This window comes from Schistocerca americana, chromosome 5 (genome assembly GCF_021461395.2).
Source record: "Schistocerca americana isolate TAMUIC-IGC-003095 chromosome 5, iqSchAmer2.1, whole genome shotgun sequence".
Taxonomy (NCBI): Eukaryota; Metazoa; Arthropoda; class Insecta; order Orthoptera; family Acrididae; genus Schistocerca; species Schistocerca americana.
The window spans coordinates 50,951,902-50,977,572 of NC_060123.1; the positions used below are offsets into that span (position 1 = coordinate 50,951,902).

General features: G+C 38.9%; 1 protein-coding gene across 1 annotated transcript in view; it reads right to left on the bottom strand.

Annotated features, from left to right (window-relative positions):
- Positions 1 to 25,671, bottom strand: part of LOC124615808 (cleavage stimulation factor subunit 1) — a 194,700-nt gene that overhangs the window by 81,913 nt on the left and 87,116 nt on the right. The window contains exon 5 of the mRNA XM_047143948.1: positions 17,884 to 18,006. Within this exon, the coding sequence (XP_046999904.1) occupies positions 17,884 to 18,006 (123 nt within the window). The remainder of the gene's footprint in view (positions 1 to 17,883; positions 18,007 to 25,671) is intronic.

Here is a 25,671-nt window from a genome sequence, read left to right on the forward strand (position 1 = left end):
GCCACAACCAAAGACTGTTTCCTTAGTAGACCTAGACCCTTTTAACGGACAAGAAAACAATCTCTATAATATAGGCAAGTATGATCAAAAGATATAAGTTATAATAAACATCCCTACAACTAAACAATGGAAAATCCAGGATGGGGTATGGCCTTGGCAGCCAGAAGTTGTGATAATGTTTGTGTGAGTTGCATTTGCATGAGTATGTGTGTTTATGTTGCCTATTCTGATGAAGGCCTGTTTGGTTGAAAGCTTTGTTTGACGGTCTTTTTATTGTACCTATCTGCAACTCGGCATCTCCACTATATGGTGAGTAGCAATTATCCTTACAACTAACATAGTTTTACATGGGTATAGGGAACACAATAAAAAGTAACAAACATTAAACAGAAAATAGCCTGCAGAACCTAGAAGAGTTCTTGCAAGGAATTGAAGTGGTGAGAAGAGAGATGAATTCAGGGCACACATCTACCTTTTATATGTTTCCTGAAGTCCATACACCCAACCACCCGGGACACCCCACTGTGGCCAGTTACTGTGTCCTCACTGAGAGAATCTCCGCTCTAGTAGATCAACACCTTCAGCCTATTACCCACAACCTACCCTCCTACATAAAAAATACCAACAATTTCCCTCACTGACTCTCCGCAGTTCTTGTTCCTTTACCACATGGTGCACTGCTCGTCACAATTAAAGTCACCTCCCTTTACACTAACATCCCTAATGCCCTTGGCCTTACCGCTATTAAACACTTCCTTTCCCAATGCCTAACTTACACCTCCTTCCTAGTCACCATGACTAACGATATTCTCACCCACAATTACCTACAACAAATCCACAGCACAGCAATGAGTATCTGCATGATACCATCTTATGCTAATCAATTCATGGGCCATATAGACCAATCCTCCCTAACCTCCCAGAATCCCAAACCCCCACCTGTTTCAGATTCATTGACATAATTTTTTATCTGGACCGAGGGTGAGGAAATACTAACCACACCTCTCCAGAACCTCAACATTTTCTCCTCCGTTCACTTCATCTGGTCTTCCTCAACGCAACAACCTTCCTTGATGTAGACATCCAACTCAAAGATGGCTTACATTAGTACACCCTTATGAAACCTACCAACCACCAACAGTACCTCTCCTTCAACAGCTGCCACCAATTCCTTATCAAGAAGCCTCTTGAATACAGTCTAGCCACCTGCAGTTGACGAGGAGCCCCTCTCCAAACATATCAAGGGTCTCAATGAGGCCTTCACAGACCAAAATTATCCCCCTGACACCATGACTCAGTACCACCCAGGACTGGAGCAACTGAATCACATTCTCTGACAGGGTTTCAACTAACTCCCATTGTGCCCTGAAATGAGAAATATCCTATCCAATATCCTTCTCATCACTCCCACAGTGGCATTCTGTTGCCCATTAAACCTCCACAACATCCTTATCCACCCTTAATACATCCCAGTCCCCAATCTCTTGCCTCATGGCTCTCATCCCTGCAGTAGACCAAGATCCAAGGTCTGTCTCACACATCCTTCCACCACCACCCACTCTACAAGCTGTCTGTCTGCACAAATTGCTACCAACAACCTGTCGCCAAAAGCTAGATGGACCAACCCGTTGCTCATGGTACTACACAACACAATGTGCTTCACTTGAAAGATTGCTTTACAGCTTGGGCCATCTGAATCCTTCCCACCAACATCAACTTCTCTGAACTACGCACGTGGGAGCTTTCCCTGCAGTCTATCCTGCATTCCTGTAACCCCATCTGGCCTCAACCTTTGCTAGTCCTTGTCCTCCACCTACCTATCCCCTTCCTGCTCCCACTCCAGCATGACTCAGCCTTCCACACCATCAATACACCCACTAGTCCTTTTCCTCTTCGATATCTCTCCTCCCCCTCCCCCAAACCTCCTGACTGCATTCAGCAACCCTACCCTGCCCCCACAACATCCCTGTAAGCTCCCACAAACTTCACACATTCTCATACCTCAGACTACTATCCCTCCCCCCCTCCTCCCCATGCCACCTTCTTGCCCCCACCACCAGATTGCTGCTCCTACAACACACACAGTAACAATTCAGTGCAGCTGCAATGCCCAGACACAGTGGACGCGAGTGCGCACGCGCTTGTGTGTGTGTGTGTGTGTGTGTGTGTGGGTGGGTGGGTGGGTGCGTGCACGTGCACGCTTTCTACTTCAGAAGAAGGCCTTTGGGCCGAAAGCTAAAATGTACAGCAGTCTTTTTGTTGTGCCAGAATACAACTCAATGTCTCTTCTATATGGTGAGCGACAAGCTATCTTTTCATACTACTGGTGTTATTTCATCCTGGAGCTTCCATTGTTTGAATTCTGGAATATATAGACTCAATTAGATGAAATATGAACAATTCGGCTAAATGGCTACTGGACTATAGGTCCAAGTAATGAGTAGTGCACATGAGAAAACCACAAATGTCAATAAAAAATGTATAATGATCATTATGGATAATAATATTTGTTATCTGAGATCCTATGTCCATAGTAGAGGTCATTACCTGATAGAAATTGCATGGGGGCTTAATTATTTATAATGCAAATATTTTTGGTAGCTGTTTGTCCGATTACGCTGTCTCGTAAACGGTTGGCCCTAACTAGTATTATTACGGTATCTGACTGCATAGAACAACAACAAAGAATAAAATGAAAATTTTCTGTTAACACAATTAATTAATTAAGTCCCCAGCAACTATAAAACCTACAAAACCAAAGCACAAGTGTAATTGTTCTATGTGTGGGAGTGTGACTCAACGTACACATCTGGCACGGTTCTTCTTCAACAAGACAAGAAATTTTAAATATCATTTATACTGAAGTAATTAAAAAATAGAAATACTATAATTGCGTAAGAAAACCAGAATTACACTCTAATACAAGACCACAAGCCAGATGCTTTGTTGACTGAACCTGTAATGACGCATTATTCAGGACATTGAAATAATGAGAAAAAAAGAAACGGAGTTTGTTACCTCATTTATATTGATGAAAATCACTCTAATCCTTACAATATACCTCCACACCGACTCTCTACTACCACATCTCAACAAGACTCTTCAGTATCACATCTCAGCAAGCACTGCCTACTAGCACATCTCAACAAACACTCTCTGCTACGAGTTCTTAACAAGCACTGACTACTACGAGTTCTTAACAGGCACTGACTACTACGAGTTCTTAACAAGCACTGACTACTACGAGTCCTCGACAGGCACTGACTACTACAAGCTCTGCCCAAGCACTGTGGAGGCGGCTTAATAATACTCTTTGGCGCAATCTCTGGCACAGTGGCTCAGTGTAGCCACCTTTCATATGCCCCTCCTCCACAGGCCAGAATTTGATGGTATTTTTGCCAGCATTGGTGGTGAAAATACCACCAAATTCGTCCACAAAAATACAGACAAAAATAAAAGATAATATTAACACCTAAATATCACATAATTAGTTAAAATTTTGGCTTTGCACTGACCTTTCAATAACCTACTATATAAAATACAGTAAGCAATACAAATTCTTTTCATACATGTGACTTTACATAATAGTTCACACAATACACAAAAAATCAGTTTATACAAAAAAAACCACCAACAGGTGACATCTTTTCAGTAGAAGCAATCCATCAGTGGCACCCAGCAATGTTGAGTAGGTGCAGACAGCAAGAAGTAACATCATTTCAGTAGTAACAGTTCTAACAGTGGCACCCAGTAGTGTTGAATAAGTGCATACACCAACAAGTGACGTTATTCCAATAGGATCAGTCCATTAGTGGCACCCAGCAATGTTGAGCAGGTGCAGACAGCAACAAGTGACATTATTTCAGTAGAAGCAGTTCCATCTGTGGCACCCAGCAATGTTGAAGAGGTACACACAGCAACAAGTGACATTATTTCAGTAGAAGCAGTTCATCAGTGGCACCCAGTAATGTTGAGCAGGTACACACACCAACAAGTGATATTATTTCAGTATAAGCAGTTCCATTAGTGGCACACAGTAATGTTGAACAGGTGCTGACACCAACAAGTGACTTCATTTCAGTAGAAGCAGTTCCATTAGTGGCACCCAGCAATGTTGAGCAGGTGCAGACACCAACAAGTGACTTCATTTCAGTAGAAGCAGTTCCATTAGTGGCACCCAGCAATGTTGAGCAGGTGCGGACAGCAACAAGTGACATTATTTCAGTAGAAGCAGTTCCATCTGTGGCACCCAGCAATGTTGAAGAGGTACACACAGCAACAAGTGACATTATTTCAGTAGAAGCAGTTCATCAGTGGCACCCAGCAATGTTGACAGGTGCAGACACCAACCAAGTGACATTATTTCAGTAGAAGCAGTCTATCAGTGGCACCCAGCAATGTTGAGCAGGTGCAGACACCAACAAGTGACTTCATTTCAGTAGAAGCAGTTCCATTAGTGGCACCCAGCAATGTTGAGCAGGTGCAGACACCAACAAGTGACATTATTTCAGTAGAAGCAGTTCATCAGTGGCACCCAGCAATGTTGAGTAGGTCCAGAGAGCAGTCCATAATATTCACTATCACTGATCACACTGTTCATCAGAGCTTATAAGCACAAATTAAACATGTCCCAGTGGCACCAATCATGTAGAAAAAGTACAAGTAACAGTCCATAATATTCACTATCCTAATCACACAGTTCATCAGCAGAAATTAATCATTTCTAAGTGGCACCCATTATGTTGAAAAAGTGCAGGTAACAGTTCATAATATTCACTATCACTAATCAGACATTTCAGGCATGAACAATAGTTTGAATGCACATACAAATGCTTTTACACTAAACATACAAATCATAACAAACACACAAATGATGTCAGATAATTGTCATATTAACTATTACAAATACACAAATATCAGTAAACCTATAATATTTATGGGTGTCAGTGCAAGCCACTACAAACAAATAAAATAATATTTAGGAGATAGGTGGGTAGGATTAGGAAAGGAAAACACACAAAACACACTCATCTTTCATCCACATTAAGTACTACTGTGTAACTGAATAGTGTTAACTGTGTAAATGCAATTCTGTCAAAATTTGATGTTCATCATGTGTATCAAGTAGTAGTGGCAGCAATGTATAACAGTCAATAATAGTTAAGTCAACGTCATAGTCATCATGTCAAGACCAATGCTTGCCAAGCCAGATCAAAATGTACGGTTGCTGAACAACTGTCAGTGAGCCAAGATATGCAATTACTTCCTCTCTCAAAAAAAAAAAATATGTACTGCTTATTGATTTAACAAGTGTGTGTAGACAATCTTCCTTCCACTTTAGTATTCTAGTCTGCTATCTTCATCTTCCTTGTTCCATATAGACCAACAAAAAAAAAAAAAAATATATATGCTCCTCACTTACTTTACCTCTTATACACCAAAACTCCAATAATCATTAGCATCACATAATCTCAATACTTCAATAATACCTCTTACGTCGATACATATAAACCTTATCATTAATAGCATTTACCTTACCTCTTGTCCACCAAAACTCCAATAATCATCAACTTCACATAATCTCAATAATACCTCAATAATACCTCTTCAATACGTCGACACATATAAACCTTATTGCCAATATCATTTCACTTCCATAACAACTCTTTCCTCTAGTCAGTCTCCTCGAACAAGTACAGATAAAATCCTAATGCAAACCTCATCATCCCATACAATCCGAAGACACACTGTCAACACACAACCTCTGTGTAATCCATCTGACCCAAATCTTCTACTCATTATGAATTATAAACAAAAGAAATGCATACATAACCTCTAACAGACTTAGTTCGAATAACTCTCAGTAATTAAGTACGATTACGGAGTGTGAATGATCATAATATTTCACAGTGTGTACAACACTTCAAGAATTATGGCAAACAGAAGCAAACATGTGGAGTATTTCTTGTGTCAAGTGTCACTTCCTATTGCTCACGAAAAATGCAGTGTAATAACTGTCAATGGTCTAAACCTAGTTTTGGTATGCCATGTCGTTATCTTCCTTCCTATTAGCATAAATTTATAAAGCTTCCATAAAACCTCAGCTCATGTGACTTCTATGAAGTTTCTTGTACTAATGTCGTTCGTCGAATTATAGCAGTTCATTTTCTTATCTTAAAAATATAAGGCACTGAGCGTAAGCAAAACAAGCAATTGCGAGTAAATATACCAGTAGAGAACAGAATGTCAACAAGTGGATGCAGCACAATCCTTACAACGAGGCTCTGCCAAGTGAACAATCTATAATTAATCCAATAATGTGACCTAAACTCTCTGTTTGAACACAGTATATCAGCATTTCTATACACCAAATTAAAGAGTAGTTATGACAACAACAGGTATGTATAAATATGCAATCCATACGCATAGCAGCAAACATATATCTTACGTAATAAACAGGTCATTAGCATCATATCAGCATAAGCAAATAAATGTTCATATGTCATCTTAATAAGTAAACATGAAGGCGCAAGCAGATAAATCACAAAGTATAACTTACATACATATCAGCACAACTAATCAGGTGACAATTATAATTTAAATAAATAAGCACAGCGGACTAAATAATGCTGTCTAATCGCTACGCTTTCTGTGGTGTCACCGCCAGACACCACACTTGCTAGGTGGTAGCTTAAATCGGCCGCGGTCCATTTAGTACATGTCGGACCCGCGTGTCGCCACTGTGTGATCGCAGACCGAGCGCCACCACAAGGCAGGTCTCGAGATACGGAATAGCACTCGCCCAGTTGTACGACGACTTTGCTAGCGACTACACCGACGATGCCTTCCAATTTGCCCCATGGCGACGCGCCGCCGCCGCCTGTTCTCCCGCCGGCGCTGCCCGCAGTGGACGCCTCGCTGCAGCCGCCTAGCGCCTCCCTGGGTCACGCGCCGCCGATCGCTTCCCGTGACCAGCTGTCCTCCGCCATGGAACCCTTGCCCGCTCCGGACCACATGACGTCATCGCGCGTCGGGTACCCCGACGCAATGGAGGTCGACCCTTCGGTCCCTCCTGTCTCTTTACGGGCGCATACACCGCATGTTGACGTGCACCCTGGACTAGGTTTTCAGGCGTTTCCTAGCTCCCCTCGGACCGAATGGCCGGGTGCGGATGGCACAGCCTCGTCTGTTGTTAGGCTCCCCACCTCATCGCATACGTCAACATGGGGTCCTCCCCACGGCGGGCGGAAGCCTTATAATACGACCGTTCGCCGATTTGCGGGGGAGGAATGTGGTGTCACCGCCAGACACCACACTTGCTAGGTGGTAGCTTAAATTGGCCGCGGTCCATTTAGTACATTTCGGACCCGCGTGTCGCCACTGTGTCATTGCAGACCGAGCGCCACCACAAGGCAGGTCTCGAGATACGGAATAGCACTCGCCCAGTTGTACGACGACTTTGCTAGCGTCTACACTGACGATGCCTTTCTCTCATTTGCCGAGAGACAGTTAGAATAGCCTTCAGCTAAGTCCATGGCTACGACCTAGCAAGGCGCCATTAGCCTTACATAGTTTGATAGTTATCGTATGAAATGTCTCATCAAGAACGATGTATACAACAAGGATTAAAAGTTGAGTAATAGCAGCTACGTACTTTTCTTGCTACCATTCATTACGTCTCCGGTTTCAGACCTCTATCTAGCCTAAGTGAGATTACGCGTGCCTTTCGGCTACTTCAGTGTGACGTAGCTGTCTTGTTACGCCACAACACTTTCCTTTCTCCTCCACTTCTCCTTAATGTCCTTCCAGATTGGATCCTTATTTTGCTCCTTAGCGATGTCCTGGAGCGAAGACGAAATAAAGTTCTCAAACGCAACACCTTGAATATACATCAAACAATAATTGTTTTCTATGCAGTCCTCTTCAGCACTTTGTTTCAAACCCATGGGTGCACGTGATAAAGCATCAGCAACAATATTTGAAGAACCCTGTATGTAAACAATACTAAAATCAAATTCCTGTAGGTACAACGCCCATCGTGACAATCTGCCGTGAGTTAATTTTGTCGACATAAGAAATTCCAGAGCTCGATGATCGGTATAAACCTTAGTATGTCTGCCAAACAAACATGTCCGAAATTTTGTAAAAGCCCAAACAACAGCCAAAGCTTCAAGTTCCGTAATCGAATAATTCTTTTCTGATTTAGAGAGAACACGACTTCCAAATGCAATAGTCTTCTGTACTACAACGCCGTTTTCTTCTATCTCTTGAAATAAATGTGCACCTAGGCCTTTGTATGATGAGTCCGTCGCCAAACAAAAATCTTTAGATAAATCCGGATGTGAAAGAAGTGGAGCAGCAACTAAAGCATCATCACGGAGTTCTTCAAATTCTGACTGAGCTTCCTCATCCCAACACCAATTAGATTTCTTTCCAGATAGTTCACATAAACGAGGTGTGGCCAAATCGTCCAATCTAACAAAGCGTCGAAGAAAATTACAGACACCAAGGAAACTACGAACATCACGTTTTGTGGTAGGAACAGCATAGTTACGAATAGCGTCTAATTTCTCTGGATCAGGAAGAATACCTTCTGTAGAAATAATGTGACCGAGAAATTTCACCTGAGAACGAGCAAATTCAGATTTTTCTAAGTTCACTGTAATGTCAACTCTTGCAAAAATACGTAATAATGAATCCAAAATTTTGTTATGCTCACTCCAAGAATGTTTAGCAATAAGAATATCGGCAACATATGAAGTAATATTGTCACGAAGATAAACAGGTAAAATTTCATTTAAGCTACGAATGAATGCTGCTGAAGATACAGTAAGTCCAAACGGTAATTTCCGAAACTGGTAACAGTTACCAAAGGCTAAAAAGGCAGTGTATTTTCTACAATCAGGGTGGAGTTCTATTTGCCAAAAACTTGCGCGCATATCAATCGTGGATAAAACTTTAATTCCATGGAAATGTTGAAGAAGTTCATCTAAATTTTGTGGGCGGTCAGTTTCAGGAATGATGATATTATTAATCTGTCTGGAATCCAGAACCAAACGAATTGACCCATCCTTTTTAAGAACAACGTGTAATGGGCTAGTATAAGGACTGACTGCAGGCTCAATAATGCCCTGATCTAACATGTATTGAAGTTCATTCTTAACCTTGTCTCTGTAAGCCAAAGGAATAGCGTACGTTTTCCCGCGAAATGGTGTGTGTTCTTTTACTTTAAATAAATATTGTAAGCCTTGTATAGTTCCTGTGTGATGACTAAACACTGTAGCATGTGAAGTCAAAATGTGGTGCAGCTCTTCTCTTGCAACGTCATCTGGCACTTCAGCTTTCTTAACCTTTTCATTAATTAATTCTTCGATATTAATTACATCATCCATCGCGTCTCTGTATCTATTGTCATTGTCATGAATAAACACACTGTCGTCATAATGCTCAACGAAAACATCAGAAGTAAGAAACCTTAAACATTTTGTATCTGATTCAGATCTTGCTAAACACTCGAAAAATTTCAAACATATCAGCATTCCGGCAACAGTCAAATTCACACCTCCTTCTTTAAAGTTCAAAATTGCCTTATGTGCGTTAAGAAACTCCATACCTAATATAATTTGGGTACTGAGTAATGGAACAATAATAAAATTAGCAGAAAATTCGTATCCTTGACAAATGAAATTTAAGTTGGTCTGTTGTTTGACTTCCACACTTTTTCCAGAAATAGCACCTCGAACTGTAGTTTTAGAAATAGGTAACACAGGACAGGCAATAGTTCTTTCACATATACGAAAAACTGATTCACTAATGACATTCAATGGGCTCCCAGAATCTAAAACTGCAGTGAACTTATTCTTACCCACACATACTTCAATAACAGGGTGTAAAAATGCGTCTAAATTATTTTCCTTTTCGTCTAGCAAAATGTTTCTCATGTCTTCCAGGCGTACGTAGTGTATAGTCGTAGTGTCATTACTTTCTGAACCGTCTATATTGCTGCCAGAAGCCGAAGCTGCAAGTCATTGTCGATTGTTTGCGTCACGTCTTTGATTATTCGCGTCATTTCGCGGATCAATTTCTACTATTTGCACTTGTCTCTCTGAAGTTCTGTCACGTGGAGGATGCCAATTAGGTCCCTCCTGTCTGTTAGATGCAAATTCTTGGTTGTGTCTGTTATTAAAATTTCTGTTTTCCTGTCTGTCTGCATAACTACTTCTTGTGTAATTTCGACTGTTACTTCTGAAATTATAGTTGTATCTACTACCCTGGTTATTTCTGTAGTCAGAATTTCTATTACTGAATGAATAATTTCTGTCTTGATGATACCGATTACTGTTTCCGTATGATTGAACATTCCGGTAGGAAATAGCGTTATTATAATTGTCTGTGTAATTTCTGTTAGAACGACTGTTATTGTCATAAGGCTGGTATCTATTGTCCTGTCTGTTACGTCTGCCATTCTCAAAATTACCGCTATAACGTCCGTTCCGATCACTACCCCTTTTCTCTGAAAATCTATTGTAATTACTGTTACTGAAAAAATTACAGGAAGTCCCGTCGTCATTGTCATACTCGAGTTCTTGTAGCAAAGTCTTAAAAGTCTCGATGTCGTCTTTAAATCTTCCAGCTAAAGTAATTTGTCTTATGGATTGTGGCAGCATAGTTAAACAAATGCGAATTAATTCAGTCGGGCTATAAGGGTTGGACAGGAACTGATTCTTTCGAATCATGTCTTCAAAGTATTCTGCCGGCGTGCGGAACTCAGACTGTTTAAAATTACGCTGCATAATCAGACTATGTTTGACTCTGTCTTGTGTGTTTTCGGACCAATATGCCGATAGAAATGCATGATAAAAATCATTTAGATTATTACAATCTCTAATGAGTGCGCGCATCCGCATCGCCGGTTCATTTTCTAAATATCCACACATTAATTCCAGTTTGTAACTTAGTGGCCAACTTGGTGGAAGTGCGTACATAAATTGATCTAACCATGCACATGGATGTATGTCATTCTTAGAATTGCGAAAGATCTTAAATTTCCGAACAGTCAAAAAGTGTTTATAGTCAAAGTTTTCGCCTCGTGGCGACAAAGACCTACCGCGTCTGTCCCAGTCACAATGACGATTATTGTTAAATTCACGCGCCTGGCGCTCTCTTGTTGCATCCCGTACATGAAACAAATTACTTTCTTCAAACCTGTCTGCTATCTGTGATTCTAAATTTCTTCTACTGTCATTTCCTACTATTTCGCCTTTAATTTGTTTTACTTGCTCTCGTAATGCCTCAACTTCCCTTTTAACGCGTTCATTAAATTTTCCCTGATTTTCAACATGCTTATTTATTTTCTGGTACTCTTCGGTTTCTGCAAATGGCAATGGTGCTGTATCATCTGAATCTCTGTCCCCATTTAAACTAAGACTTGTCAATTTATCTGAAATCTCCTCCACTCTTTCCGATAAATCACCTATTTGTTCTTTCTGTTTATTTACGTCTTCCGTAAGTGTCGCGACTCGGGTTTCAGTATTAACACATCTGGTAGTTAACTGTTCATATTGTTGTGTTAGGTCATTTATTCTGTCATTTGGTACGGATTCCTCGATTCTCTCATATATTTCTTCCTTATCTTTTGCACGTTGTAAATTTGACTCTGAAAATTTCTGTACTATCACGCGATCTCTTTCTTCCTGTTCTCTATCCTGTTCCCTTTGACTAATCTCTACTGCAATTAATCTATTATTGTGAGAATTCGAAATCGGTTGTACTTCTCTGATTTCTTTCTTTAATTCACCCTTCATATTTTTGAAACATGTCCCTATTCGTGAGTCTAACCGTGTTTCCATTGTTCCTATATCAGTTCTAATTGTTCCTATTTGTGATCCCAGTGAGTCTAACCGTTTTCACATTGTTCCCCTACCTGTTTTTAATTCAGATCGTAACTGTGATCCCAAATTTAATATTGCACTCATCAACTGCTCCATATCAGCCGGTTCGAAATTCTTTTCGCCCCTAACATTTCCCACAAAACTAACTTCCTTCTGCATAGCCATAAAGCTATCTGTGTTCGATACTATTTCAGAATCTTCTATCGTTAATCTCGTATTCTGTGAATTTTCTGATTGAGAAAAATTTTGAAATGGTTCCGGACTATTTTCCCGACTTATTACATTGTTTTCCACTTCATTATTCATCGCACTGTTTTCCTCTGTTGGCGAGTTCGCCATGTTAACAATTTCGTCATTCTCACTATCCATCATTTTTGCCTTCTTCATCGATCGCGTAATCATTTACAAAACATACAAAACTCGTCACTGTACGAAAATTACACACAATGACTCTTTATCTCCAACAATACCATTTACATGAAAAGTTTCCCTCAAACACGATTAATCGAACAATTGAAATAATTGCACTAAATTGTCAAACCCGTAGACAAGACGACAAAAAAAAAAAAAAAAAAAAAAAAAAAAAATTGAAAAATACCATTAGAAGAATGCCAATTACCAAATCTACACATGCAATATAGACTACAATTACTAAACTACAAATTACTACAACAATACTACTGTCTACTATTTTTACAATCAGAAGATTCCAAGGGACGATCCGAAGCAGCGGTCGCCACGTGCATGGGGGCTTAATTATTTATAATGAGAATATTTTTAGTAGCTGTTTGTCCGATTACGCTGTCTCGTAAACGGTTGGCCCTAACTAGTATTATTACGCTATCTGACTGCATAGAACAACAACAAAGAATAAAATGAAAATTTTCTGTTAACACAATTAATTAATTAAGTCCCCAGCAACTATAAAACCTACGAAACCAAAGCACAAGTGTAATTGTTCTATGTGTGGGAGTGTGACTCAACGTACACATCTGGCACGGTTCTTCTTCAACAAGACAAGAAATTTTAAATATCATTTATACTGAAGTAATTAAAAAATAGAAATACTATAATTGCGTAAGAAAACCAGAATTACACTCTAATACAAGACCACAAGCCAGATGCTTTGTTGACTGAACCTGTAATGACGCATTATTCAGGACATTGAAATAATGAGAAAAAAAGAAACGGAGTTTGTTACCTCATTTATATTGATGAAAATCACTCTAATCCTTACAATATACCTCCACACCGACTCTCTACTACCACATCTCAACAAGACTCTTCAGTATCACATCTCAGCAAGCACTGCCTACTAGCACATCTTAACAAGCACTGACTACTACGAGTCCTCGACAGGCACTGACTACTACAAGCTCTGCCCAAGCACTGTGGAGGCGGCTTAATAATACTCTTTGGCGCAATCTCTGGCTCAGTGGCTCAGTGTAGCCACCTTTCAAAATGTTACGAAACTTAATCAAAGTGAAATATATATGTATGACTGATGGTTTACAACCTATTGTGGACCATTCCACAGTCAACAAATATGAACACACATATTAATTAAAAGTGGGATACACTTACAACTGTAATTTTACGTTAAAGATTCATATGATGTTAATGTTTGTATTGAGAAGGTTAGAACAAGTTTGAACTTTAAATACTTGTTGTTTGGTTAGCATTTCACAGTAGTTACGACATGACGACATCATTCACCTAAGGGCAAAAATCTGTAGTGTTACTGGTCACTCTGATGAAGTGACGTGTTGAACAAGCATTTTTTGAACTAACGAATAATGATCTCCACTATAAAGAGTTTATTTTCATAATGTATTATATCATCTACTGTCTAGATGTATGTTTTATTTATGCATATGTATCATGGGATGGATGGCAGTGTTATATACAAGTGGAAATAATGATAAAAATTATATCATGTTCGTGGTACCTGTAGGTCAGACAGTTTATTCTGTGTCATCGTTTCCTGCCTTGGTGTGTGCCATAGAGGAAGAGAGGCTGTGACAATGTCTTTGACTTCACAGGGACAAGAGAAAACTTGTTGTATAAATACATTCAAATGAGATCTATTTAATACGACAGAATGTTTTTAGACTTTATCCTTATCAATATTTTTGCGATGTTCTGTACAATGTAACAACTATAATTTAAGGTCATTCTAATCAGAGTACAACAAACAAGTTAGTTAGTTAGTTGGTTCCATGTTCCACTGATCAATCGCACGGTACGGTAACCCTTAAATGGCACAAAATGCATATACTATATTTATAGATTTATTTATTCCTATTCGCGAATTTATCTATGGTATAGAAGGAGTTGTCAAGCTATTACTGCTGTCTGTCAGACATTTTATTTCCTCTGGTAATTTGTCGAAAATTTTTATAGCAGCATATTTTACCCCTTTCTGCGCCAAAGATAGTTTGAGTAAAGTATAGTGCAAGTCTTTCTTTTTTCTGATATTATAATCATGAATGTCATTGTTGTTTTTAAACTGGTCCATGTTGTTGAGAACAAATTTATTAGTGAGTAAATGTACTGTGAGGCTGTTGTAAGAATTCCCAATCTTTTACAAAGATACCTACAAGATGTGAGGCTATGAACCCCACACATTTTCGAACCACTTTCTTTTGAGCAGTGAATACTTTTGTCTGAATGTTGAGTTACCCCAAAATATTATTCAGTATGACATCAGAGAGTGAAAGTATGCAAAGTATGTTAGCTTACTAATTTCTATATCCTCAAAATTGACAATTATTCTGGTTGCAAAAGTTGCTAAACCTAGTCACTTTAGAAGATCCAAATATGAATTTTCCAATTAAGATTCTCATCTATGTGTACACCCAAAAACTTAGTATGCTCTACCCCGTCTACTGACTTCTGTTGTGTTATATTTATTGAAGGAACTGTACTTTTTGCTGCAGAAAATTGGATGTATTGTGTTTTTTCAAAGTTTAGAGCAAGCCCATTTGCAGAAAACCAATTAATAACTTTTTCAAAGACCTTATTTGTATCATTTTCAATTGGAGTTTCTTTTACTGGATTAATAATGATGCTTGTATCATCATTAAACAGTGTCATTTTAGCTTCCTGTTTCAGATAGCAAGGGAGGTCGTTCACATATATCAAGAACAGAAGGGGACCCATGATTGAACCCTGTGGAACACATAATGTAATATCACCCCAGTTGGATGAAGTAGCAAACTTATTTAAATCACCTGGCCCAAATAAGGAAACTTTTTGCTTCCTGTTCTGTAGGTACGAATTAAACCACTCATATGCTATTCCATTTATACCATAGAACTGTAATTTCTGTAACATAATGTCATGGTTCACACAATAAAATGCTTTGGACAAGTCACAGAAAATTCCTATTGGTGACATTTTACTGTTTGAAGACTCTATTATGTGGACAGTGAAATTGTATATTGCTGTCTCAGCCCTGTTCTCTTCTGCATTTACTGCTGCCCACAGCCAGGAACCCCCTCCCCCATCCCCTCTGGTTCCTCCACCCTCTTCGAAGTTCTAGCCAGACACGCAGGAGTGGGCCCAGGGGTTCAGCTGACAAAATCATTGGTTCCCAGCCACCATTTGGCATCAACAGGAACGAAGGGTTTTTGCACTTGATAATGGAGACCGGACTATCACCCAACATCAGAACCACGTCTGGTTATGCAGCTGCGCACCCCCAGTCTTTTTCTCCCCACTCCTTAAAACGATCCTGGTTTTCCCATCCCTTGGCAGATGAGGAGATTGCTCTTGTGTCACTCCCCACATCCTCCTCTACCCCCCCCCCCCCCCTAATTCCTCTGTTAGCTGTTCCAGAATATCACAGCAACAGGAAGAGAGTCCAGCCTCACCTCTGGCTTCCTCCCCCCACTGCTTTGGGTCTAGTTATCGTAAACAGGTACACCATCACAGAATCCACTCGAGGAGCAGTTGCCATTCAGGAGCCCAGTCATCATCATGACACCACCTCTGGATTTTTCCACTTTCCCGGGTGGCTGCTGCTGCCCAAGCAATGCAGCCACCACTGGCCAGGCCACTTTCAGCCTCACACTGAAGGGCCCACAGACTGGGAGCTCCTGGGAGCCTGAGCCATCAGTGGAGAGGGATGGGGAGGAAGGGGGTGGGGGTGGTGGGGGGGGGGGGGAGAGGGTGGAAGAGGAGGAGGTTGCACAACTCGCTCTCCATCTCCACTCTGCACAGGGCCACGCCCACCATGGCTGTTGTACCCCTGTGGAGTGGAGGCGGTATGCCCAAAATTACCAATACCTTTCATCATCTGCCTTATCCTGCAATTTAAGCACAAAAAACTGAATTATCATACCACAATATTGAATAACTTTCACTGTTAATGCCTGGCTAGCAGCATTTAGAAGAATAATGGTCCGATGATGCCTCCAGCCCAAAGTCTGCACCAAACAGTGACACATTGTTTCTCAGTGAGCACTGTCGATTTCCCGAACCCCAAATGTGGCAATTTTGTTGATTAGACAAGTCATCAAGATGAAAATGAGCCTCATTGTTGAAGATGAATTTGTTCTCAAAATCTACAACCACTTGTTTTTTCTGAACTCCATTCAGTGAATTTTATTTGCTGTGCAGAGTCATCTGGCTTCAGTTCTTGAGTCAACTGAACATTTTAAGCAACAATGTAGGAAAAAATAAATTGCTACTTATCGCGAAGTTGACACGTTAAGTTGCAGGCAGGCACAATTAAAGAACACCTACACACAAGCTTTCAGTCACAGATTTCATCTGAAAATGAAAGAGAAACATACACCATTCATTCACACAAGCAAGCACACCTCACCACACACAACTGCCAACACCAGAAGCTTGGACCAGAAGCTGGCATTCTGGTCCGAGCTGCCAGAGTTGGCGGCGGTCATGTGTGCATGAGGAGAGCTAGCTTGTGTTAATGACTGGTGTGTGTTTCTCTTCCTTTTTTTGATGAAAGCTGTGACCGAAATCTTATGTGTAGGTGTCTTTTAATTGTACTTGTCTTCAACTTAACATGTCAACTTTATGGTAAGTAACAATCTATGTTTTCCTACATTGTTGATATTCCAACCTGACATTTCCATTGTTTGAACTTCTTTAAGCATGAAGATACAAATCTTTTGTCTGAGTATAATGTAAAGAGCTTTTCAAAATGTCCAATTCTTGACCATGGTGCCGAACTGATGTCCCTGAACGCTCCACAACACTCTCATGAACTGCTTCAATGTTTTATGATAAATGATGTGTTGAAAAATTGCCAGTGTGTTTTAATAACAGTAATCGAGCCAGTCTCACTAGATTTTTTTTAAATTAATTAAATGATGCTGGATCACTATTCTGACCAGATTTTGTACGAAAACTGAGTAATGTAGCTTCCAACACATTATTCTCTCATGTAGCGCTCCACTTTTAATAATGCACAAATTCAACTCTTGCATGAATTTTGGGACATATTACATAAAAATTAAATAAACAGCGAACAACTCGGCAATATCCACAGCGGCATTAATTTCTAAAGTATCTTACACATTCCTGACCTAGAAAGAGTGTAGCTGTATAGTCAATCATCTTTTTCGTGTGCATCCACAATAGTATTACTTATTTCAACACACTGGCTGATAATGTTACAGCCATTTTCAAGGTAAGTCACTTGTTGAATACTGTTACCTTTATAGTCCTGTCCATAAGAAACATATTGTATGATGGTTCACTCAAGACTGTGGCAATTGCTACGCAGGTAAAGAGGGTAGAGACTTTTTAAAGATTATTCTAATTTCATATGGCTCTCTACATTGTATATGATGGCCTTATTTCTGTATAAAAAAATTTCTTGCTATGAGAGTAAAAGTCAGAAATAGATTTAAATGTCCTGTTCCACAAAGAAACCTTGGAGATCAAAGAACGAAAGCAATAGCAATGTTGTACACTGTATACATAAACTACATGCCAATGTTCACATAAAACAACTCACCGTAATTGTACGAAATGCCTTCTTGACAGAAGTCTTGCTGTAATCAAATAATTTGACAGTAAAATCTCGGGATCCGGATGCCAGAATTGGTTCACGGGGATGAAATTCAAGGCATGTTACTTCCTGTGTAACAGAAAATGAAAAATCAGTTTTACTCCAAAAAATTAAAAATAATTTGCAACTTTATTCACATCAACTGTTTTAAACAAATGAAAGACATTGTGTCTGTATAGGAGAGGAATGTACCAATACTCAAACATCCTTTCAACTGCTTCTGCAGTCGTATAATACCTACAGTCTCCATAATAACAATATTATTTAGTATCAAAAATAATTATTTTTTGACAATATAATGTAAATACATAGACTAAAAAAATCTACCTTCTTTTGTATGTGTGTTCTGCTACTGCTTGGTGAGAAGATTTTGTTTTAACTTTCCATTTGTATTATAATCTGATTTAATAGGATAGATTGCTACTCATCACATGGAGGAGCCATTGAGCAGCAGACAGGTACACTGAGCGGCAGACAGGTACATTTAAAAGTAGACTGTTTGAAACTGTTAAGCTATCGGGCGAAGTCTTTCTCATCAGATAAAGAAATACAAACAGATTCATACATGCACAACTCGCACATGGCCACTGTCATCTCCAGTCAATGTGGTCCCACTGAAATGCATAGTGATCTCGGTTGGGGTGAGTAGTGGGAGTACAGAGGAGGCATGGGGTGCACAGGGATAGCAAGGTAGGGGTGGGGGAAGATGTTAGTGCTGCCTGTGCGAGTGTGCACAGATATGGTGGGGACAGGATACTGAGCAGGGTGCATATGTGGACAAGAAAAAAAAATTCCCCGGATTTTTCTGCTAAAAATACACTTTTTCTTGGGTGAAAATACACTGTATCCTAGTGGAAGCACATTTTTTCCATGCTAAACGGCAATATATTTTTCCTTGGAGCTGTAAAACTTATCAATCCTTTAAATCGTAAAGGTTACATACACCAGCTTAGAACTTCTTGGCATGTGATCTCACCAGGCAATTACAGCAGATACTCAGGGGACTGGATGTGAAATTTAATCAACCAATAGCAGCATCATTGTTAAGTAGTGTGAACACACAAATAGGAAAAGTTAATGGTTTAAATAGATATAATGCAGCACAGCTACAAGAAAAGCACATATAATATTGCTTACCAAAAGTTTTTTGCTGTTTTTGTCTGAGGATGTGGTTAGTCAGTGTCCTAAGCACACAGCTTCAACTGCAGCAATTGAATATTTCTGACAAGCATGATTATACATTTCACTGGTGTGCATCATACATTTTGTGTGTTATCTGACTGAATACATGATCTGGCGAGCACTTTGACTTTCTCGTAGAACCAAACATGTGAAATTGCTAAAGGACTCACTTCACACCGTTCTTGAAGGATAATTATACTTTTTGCCATCATTATTGCATAATTTGTAATTTATGAAAGAACTAAAATAATTATGAAAATCTAACCTTGGAACTTAATCTTTTCTAGAGTGTGTTACCCTTTAAGATATCAAACATGTATCTGCTGGTAAAATTTTAAATAACAGAATAAATAGCTGGTCTTCTCGACCCGAAACTTTTCTAAGTGGCTGGTCCTCAGTATTAACTTTTGAATGAGAGTCTAATGCTCCATGATTTAAGGAATTCATCGCACATTCTCACATGTAATATAGTTTACTTTAAAAGTAACACTCCTCAAATCACCATTCACAGTATTTTCTGGGAACCTATTACAAATGTAAAAGGTTGCAATGTCACGCTTATCGAAATGAGGCCCACAAGCAAAATGCAGCAAAAGCAGATTGTTTTACAAAGTATTGCATAGTCTTTGACACATTTTGCTTTCGGCAGACACGTGTGTGCACTGTGTTTTGCTGTTGTAAATAGAACATTTTCTTTGCAACTAAAGTTTTATTTTGGTGTTGTACTCTCATATATATTTTATTTCTGCAGCAGTGGACTAAAGTAAAATTCTTTGTTAGAGTATCAGTTCTTCCCAGTCTATATTACAGATTTTTAACTGAGAACGGAAACAATGAAAAACTCCTGGAACTCTAAAAAGTTTCCGGGTTTTTCCCAGATTTCTCCTGGATGAAAAAAATTAGCACTTTTTTTCTGGGTTTCCCAGTTGTCCTGTGGAGTATACACCCTGATGAGTTACTATGTGTAGCTTCAGCAGTTTGTGCTTGCGTAAGGGAGCAGGCAGGGAGATGAGGAGAGGACAGGAGTAGAGAGGGTAAAATGACTACAGAGTTGCACTGGTGGAGTAGAAAGCATGTGTAGGCCTGGACTGAGGGCAGGGAAGAGAATAGGCAGTTCGAGCCCAGGGACTAGCAAAGGTTGAAACCAAGAGGTTTACCTTCATGTAAATCAATTATTCACTCACTTCAGTCAGAAACAGAATGATCAAACCCAAGATTTAGCAACAAGGTTATAATTTGATATTGAGGAAAAATGTAATAAGGTAGAAACTGAAATCAATGAAACATTAGGATCATTTTAAAATGTATGTAATGTTAAGTTCGAAGCTGTAAATCAGAGATTTCATACTGTAAGAGAGAGCGTTGATAAGCAAGAGAAGTTGATACCAATTATCCAATCGCAAATGACAGGTGTGAATACACAAGTAGATACTGTGGAAAGAAATTTCAGAGAGAAACTAGCAAACTCTGACATTATAAATATAAATAGTTTGGAGGAACAGGTGGAAGAACTTATATATCGAAAAGTTTCCGAGAAAGTAAAATCCGGGAACCGACCTCCTATTTTATCTTCTGAACTTAGTGATACCAAGAGAGGTATGAATGACCTATGGAGAGAATTCAAATTTATCAAAGATAAAGTAGACAAGAGGATGACTTCTCCTAACATGGTATTGACTAGTGAAGTGATGACTGATCTACAATGGGGGGCCAATTCAGGATTATCCAGGCAATTCCCCATGTTTAAGCCACACAGGGATGTACATCCAACTCATTTTTTTAAAAGATTCAATCAAGCTTTGCAAAAGAACTGGGAAGATTCTAAGAAAATTGAATTTGCTGTGGAGTACCTTTTAGGGGAAGCCTCAGAATGGCATACTGTAAGTATCGAGAACTTTTCTTCTTGGGAAGACTTTCAAAGGAATTTTAAAGAGAAATACTGGTTGGCTAGTGCACAAGACATGTTAATATCAGATTTGTGGGACCTGAAATATTACAATAATACATGGAGTACTATGAGAAAATATTTCGACTGGCATTTAACACAGGCGAAATATTTAGATAAACCCATGGAGGAAGAAGGATTGATTAGAATTTTAATTAGATGTTTACCCATCTATGCAAGGAAAGACATCTTGTGTAGTGGCTGGAAAATGGTTGAAGAATTGTTATCTTTCGTTGACACTCTAGATGCAATAAATAAAGACTATAAAGAAACTCTACATCATGGGGAAAATCTGAACTACAAAAGGAATAGTAGTAATAATTTTAGAAAACATGAGGCTAACCTAGATAGGGTACACCAATGCAACAGCAAAAATGGTAATGACAATTATCAAAAGAAACATCCACCTTCGAATTTAGGTCCCGTAACTTCGCAGGAATTTGTACCAAGTATTAGTAAAACACAGTGGTAATGTAGTATCTCGATTCGGTAATCAACCTGTGATTACTGATAGTGAGGAAAACGTAGTGCGATCTGGACCCAGGGCCAGGGCCCAGGTCGTGGAGATACACTAGGAGGCCTGGTTCATAATAAGTATGTTAATTTTATGCACAAAATACCAACAAAGGAATGGTTGTTGCTGGAAGAACCAGCTTGACTAACAACAATCCACAACCTATAATAGCAGGGACTATGGAAAATTCCAAGATTAGGGTATTTATAGACTCAGGGAGTGAAGTATCACTCATATCTAGTGCATTCTGTAACTCATTACAGACTAAACAACACTTACCACTGTTACCAGTAACTGGAGTTTACGTAGTCGATATAACAGGAACGAAAAGTAAGGTGGTGAAACACAAAACACAAGTGAATTGCAGCACTAGAAATGAATTATATCGCCAAACGCTGTTGACAGTGAAAAATATAAATAGAAATGTTTTATTTGGTTTAGATTGGTTATTAGAATTTAAAGTCATCTTAAACTTTGAAGAAAATCTTCTTCGTTTTGGTAAAAGGAACAGGAGATGATGGATACCATTCATGACAGATAACCACATTGCAAAACAAACAACTGAGTGTCAATGTTTACAATTAACTGCTACTGCACAATTGTCACCAGAGATCGTTAGCATAGATCATGTATCAGATTGAGCTGACATACAAGGCAAAGTAAATGAGTCCGTAATACTGACCGATCAACAAAGACAAGATTTATGTAAAAAATATGAATTAGTGTTTTCCGATGGTCCAGGCAATATCACTGACTACATATGTAAGTTTAAAATCAAAGGTGACACTCCATTTTTCTGTAAGTCGTATCCGATACCTGTGAGTTTGAAAGAAGCAGTTAGGGAGGAAATCAACAAGATGATTGATAACAGTATTAGAATGTAGTTCTACCCATTGGCAGTGGTGAAATAAGCTACAGGTAGAGTACGATCAGTGTCAGACACACGAACATTGAATAAGCATAGAGAGACAGAAAGAGACGGACCGATTAACATTGATGAATTGTTATTCAAATTTGAGAAAGCAAGGTTTTTTAGCACGATTGACCTGACTGTGGGATATTGGAAAATTAGGTTACATCCAGAATCAAAAAAGTATACAGCGTTTCTGTTTGATGGTAAATCATATCATTTCAATGTATTGCCTTTTGGACTTAATATTTCTGTATCCGTATTTATGCGTGCACTGGATGAAGCATTAGGGAGAGATCTATTGAAGGATTTAATAATACATGTAGATGATATCCTGATAATATCAGCTTCTTGGGAAGAACATTGTCTAACATTGCAGAAGACCCAAAGAAAATTTAAAGACAAAGGTATTACGGCAAAGCTATCTAACTCATATTTTTCACGTCAGAAGCTTAAGTTTTTAGGGCATATTGTAGGGGTGCAGGGAATTAGATCTGACCCTGAACACATCAAAGCTATAAAGAATGTCCACACCCTAGAAACATAATACAGTTGAAGGGATTTATAGGAATGGCTAGATACTATTGATGGTACATACGAGGACAAGAACTGAATGACCCAAAAATTTTACATTTATTAAGAAATGGAGTACCGTGGATTTGCGATCCAGAGGTAAATGAAATGTTTGAAAACATCAAAAGAGCACTTGTTGAATCACCCATATTACATCATCCGGTTATGGGCGAACCATTTAAAACTTCAACAGATGCATCTTATTAAGGTACTTTGGCAAAACGTTTCCAAGGAGAGTTGGATCTAAATCATGTAGAACACTGAACCATAGCTTTTGCTAGTCATAGTCTGAAAAAAACATGAATCAAATTACACGGCTACTGAGAAAGAACTGTTAGCAATTGTATGGAGTATCCAAAAATTTCAAACACTAGTATGGGGGTCAGAAATCCACTTTTATACAGACAATCAAGCTTTATCTTTTGTAATGAATAGTTGTTTATTACATAGTAGGTTAATGCACTCGATGCTTTTCCTGCAGGAATATGATATTAGGATACAATATGTAAAAGGTTCCGAGAATATTGTACCGGATGCTTTGCCTAGGTTACCCATAGGCAAGGAAAAATTAAAACATACGGAAAGGCCCGGCATTATATTTGCAATTAATTTTTTGTCATTAGAACATAAGAACATCAGAGAATATCCATCATGATTCCTATTTTACAGGAATGTTTTCTATGTGTATCCAAAATTCCGAACCTCCTAATCAAGCGGGAAAATGGAAAATTACGGGTCATAATTTGTTTTGGAGAGACAGCGTAATATCGCAATGTTGGTGTTTATGCATTCCAAAGGTAATTGATGACACACTAGTGTGGTATGTTCACACAGGATATGGACACTTCGGAATAAAAAAGTGTATAGCTTATATGAATAAGTTTTACTATTTTAAGAAGCTAGGGCATAAAGCAGCATCTTTAATTGGAACCTGTAAGATCTGTCAGAAGGTGAAAGAGAGTAATACTCATGTGAAATACAAAATATATCCGATTATTCCTAAGTCGTTACATGATCTCACAGCAGCAGATTTTTTTGGACCAGTTCCAAAAGGAAAGGGAGGCGTGTCATACATTTTGATCATCACTGAGTGCTGGTCAAAGTATGTTAAGCTATATCCCATCAAAAAAGCAAATATGCCAACAGTTATACTGTGTTTACAACAATACTTTCTGGATGTAGGCAAATCAAAACGGTTTCTCACCGATAATGGTCCACAGTTTGTGAGTAGCAAATTTAAAAAATTTCTAGCATGGGAAGGTATTCGTCAAGTGTTAATATCCAACTATAGCCCATCCTTGAATCCGTGTGAAAGAGTTATGAAAGAAATTGGGAAATTATGCCGTATTCACTGCTATGAAAAACATACTTCATGGGCAACAAAAGTTAAGGACTTTGAACTTATTCTAAATGAATTACCAATTTGTCAACTGTGTTAACACCTTCAGAGGTAACAAGCAAACCTTTTGTAAGAGAACGCCTCGTTAAATGTTTTACGCGGACTGAACAACCAAGTGTCAATTATGAAATGAACCAGGAAATAGTTTTGAAGAATTTAGTTGAAAAGGCCTAACAAAGGGTGAGTAAGCATAATGAGGAAGCTGTAGAACCTCAGTACAAGGTCGATGACCTAGTTCTAGTAAAACAGCATTTTCAGAGCTCTGCCCTGAATAAAGAAACAATAAGTTTTTCCAAAAGTATGAAGTTAATCCATCCCAAGACATTATTTTCAGTCGATCCTACAAGTGGGTCAGAAAAAGGAAAGTACAATGAAAAAGACATAAAGTTGTACATCTCCCATCGACGTTAACGTTCTGTGCCAACGGGGGAAGTGACAACCATCGGATCCCAAGTTGTTTTTGTTGTTTCTTTTGTAATAAAATTTTCCTGCGCCAAATTCCCTCAACTTCTTACACTATTCTATCATCCCCCACTTAGAGATTATTAGAGAAACATACCAGTGAAAAATTGTGATTACGTCACCCAAAATTGCTCTTGGCATGTGGCTGCGTCATCCTCCGTTGTTAGGGAGTTGTGCCCGCTAGGAATCTTGATTGCATCTTTCTTGGATATTCCAGGGGTGCTCCTACCTGTCCTCATGACTCGTCCCAGTTCACCCCAACTTATCCCGACTTTACTAGACATGACATGACGTGGGAATCGGTATGCATATTATCCCTGAAATAAGATAGATTAAATCTGCCTAGCCTGCCATTCTCTCCCTTGGTTTTGATTGTAATGTCAACAGCAGCCAATGCAGTTTCCACGTATAGTTAGGTTTTATTTTTGCCTGAATTATTCTTTGTAAGTAATCTCTTAACCAGGTTTCTGTGCAAATCTGTGGGCAGAAGTCTGGGTGAAATCAACGTCATTAAATTTGTATATTCTCTTAATATGAATCATAATTACAATGATTCCAAAAATGGTTTTCTTGAAAGCTGCCTGGTAACCCTTTTTTGTCACATAGTTCTAAGTAAGTAACTTTCAAAATAATTTCTGAAATCGTGAGAATACCATTTCTCACACTGAATGAAAGATAATCGATATAAAGTCACTGAAGCATATTTTTCTTAGTAAACTGAATGGAATATTATATGTGTGGAAAACATA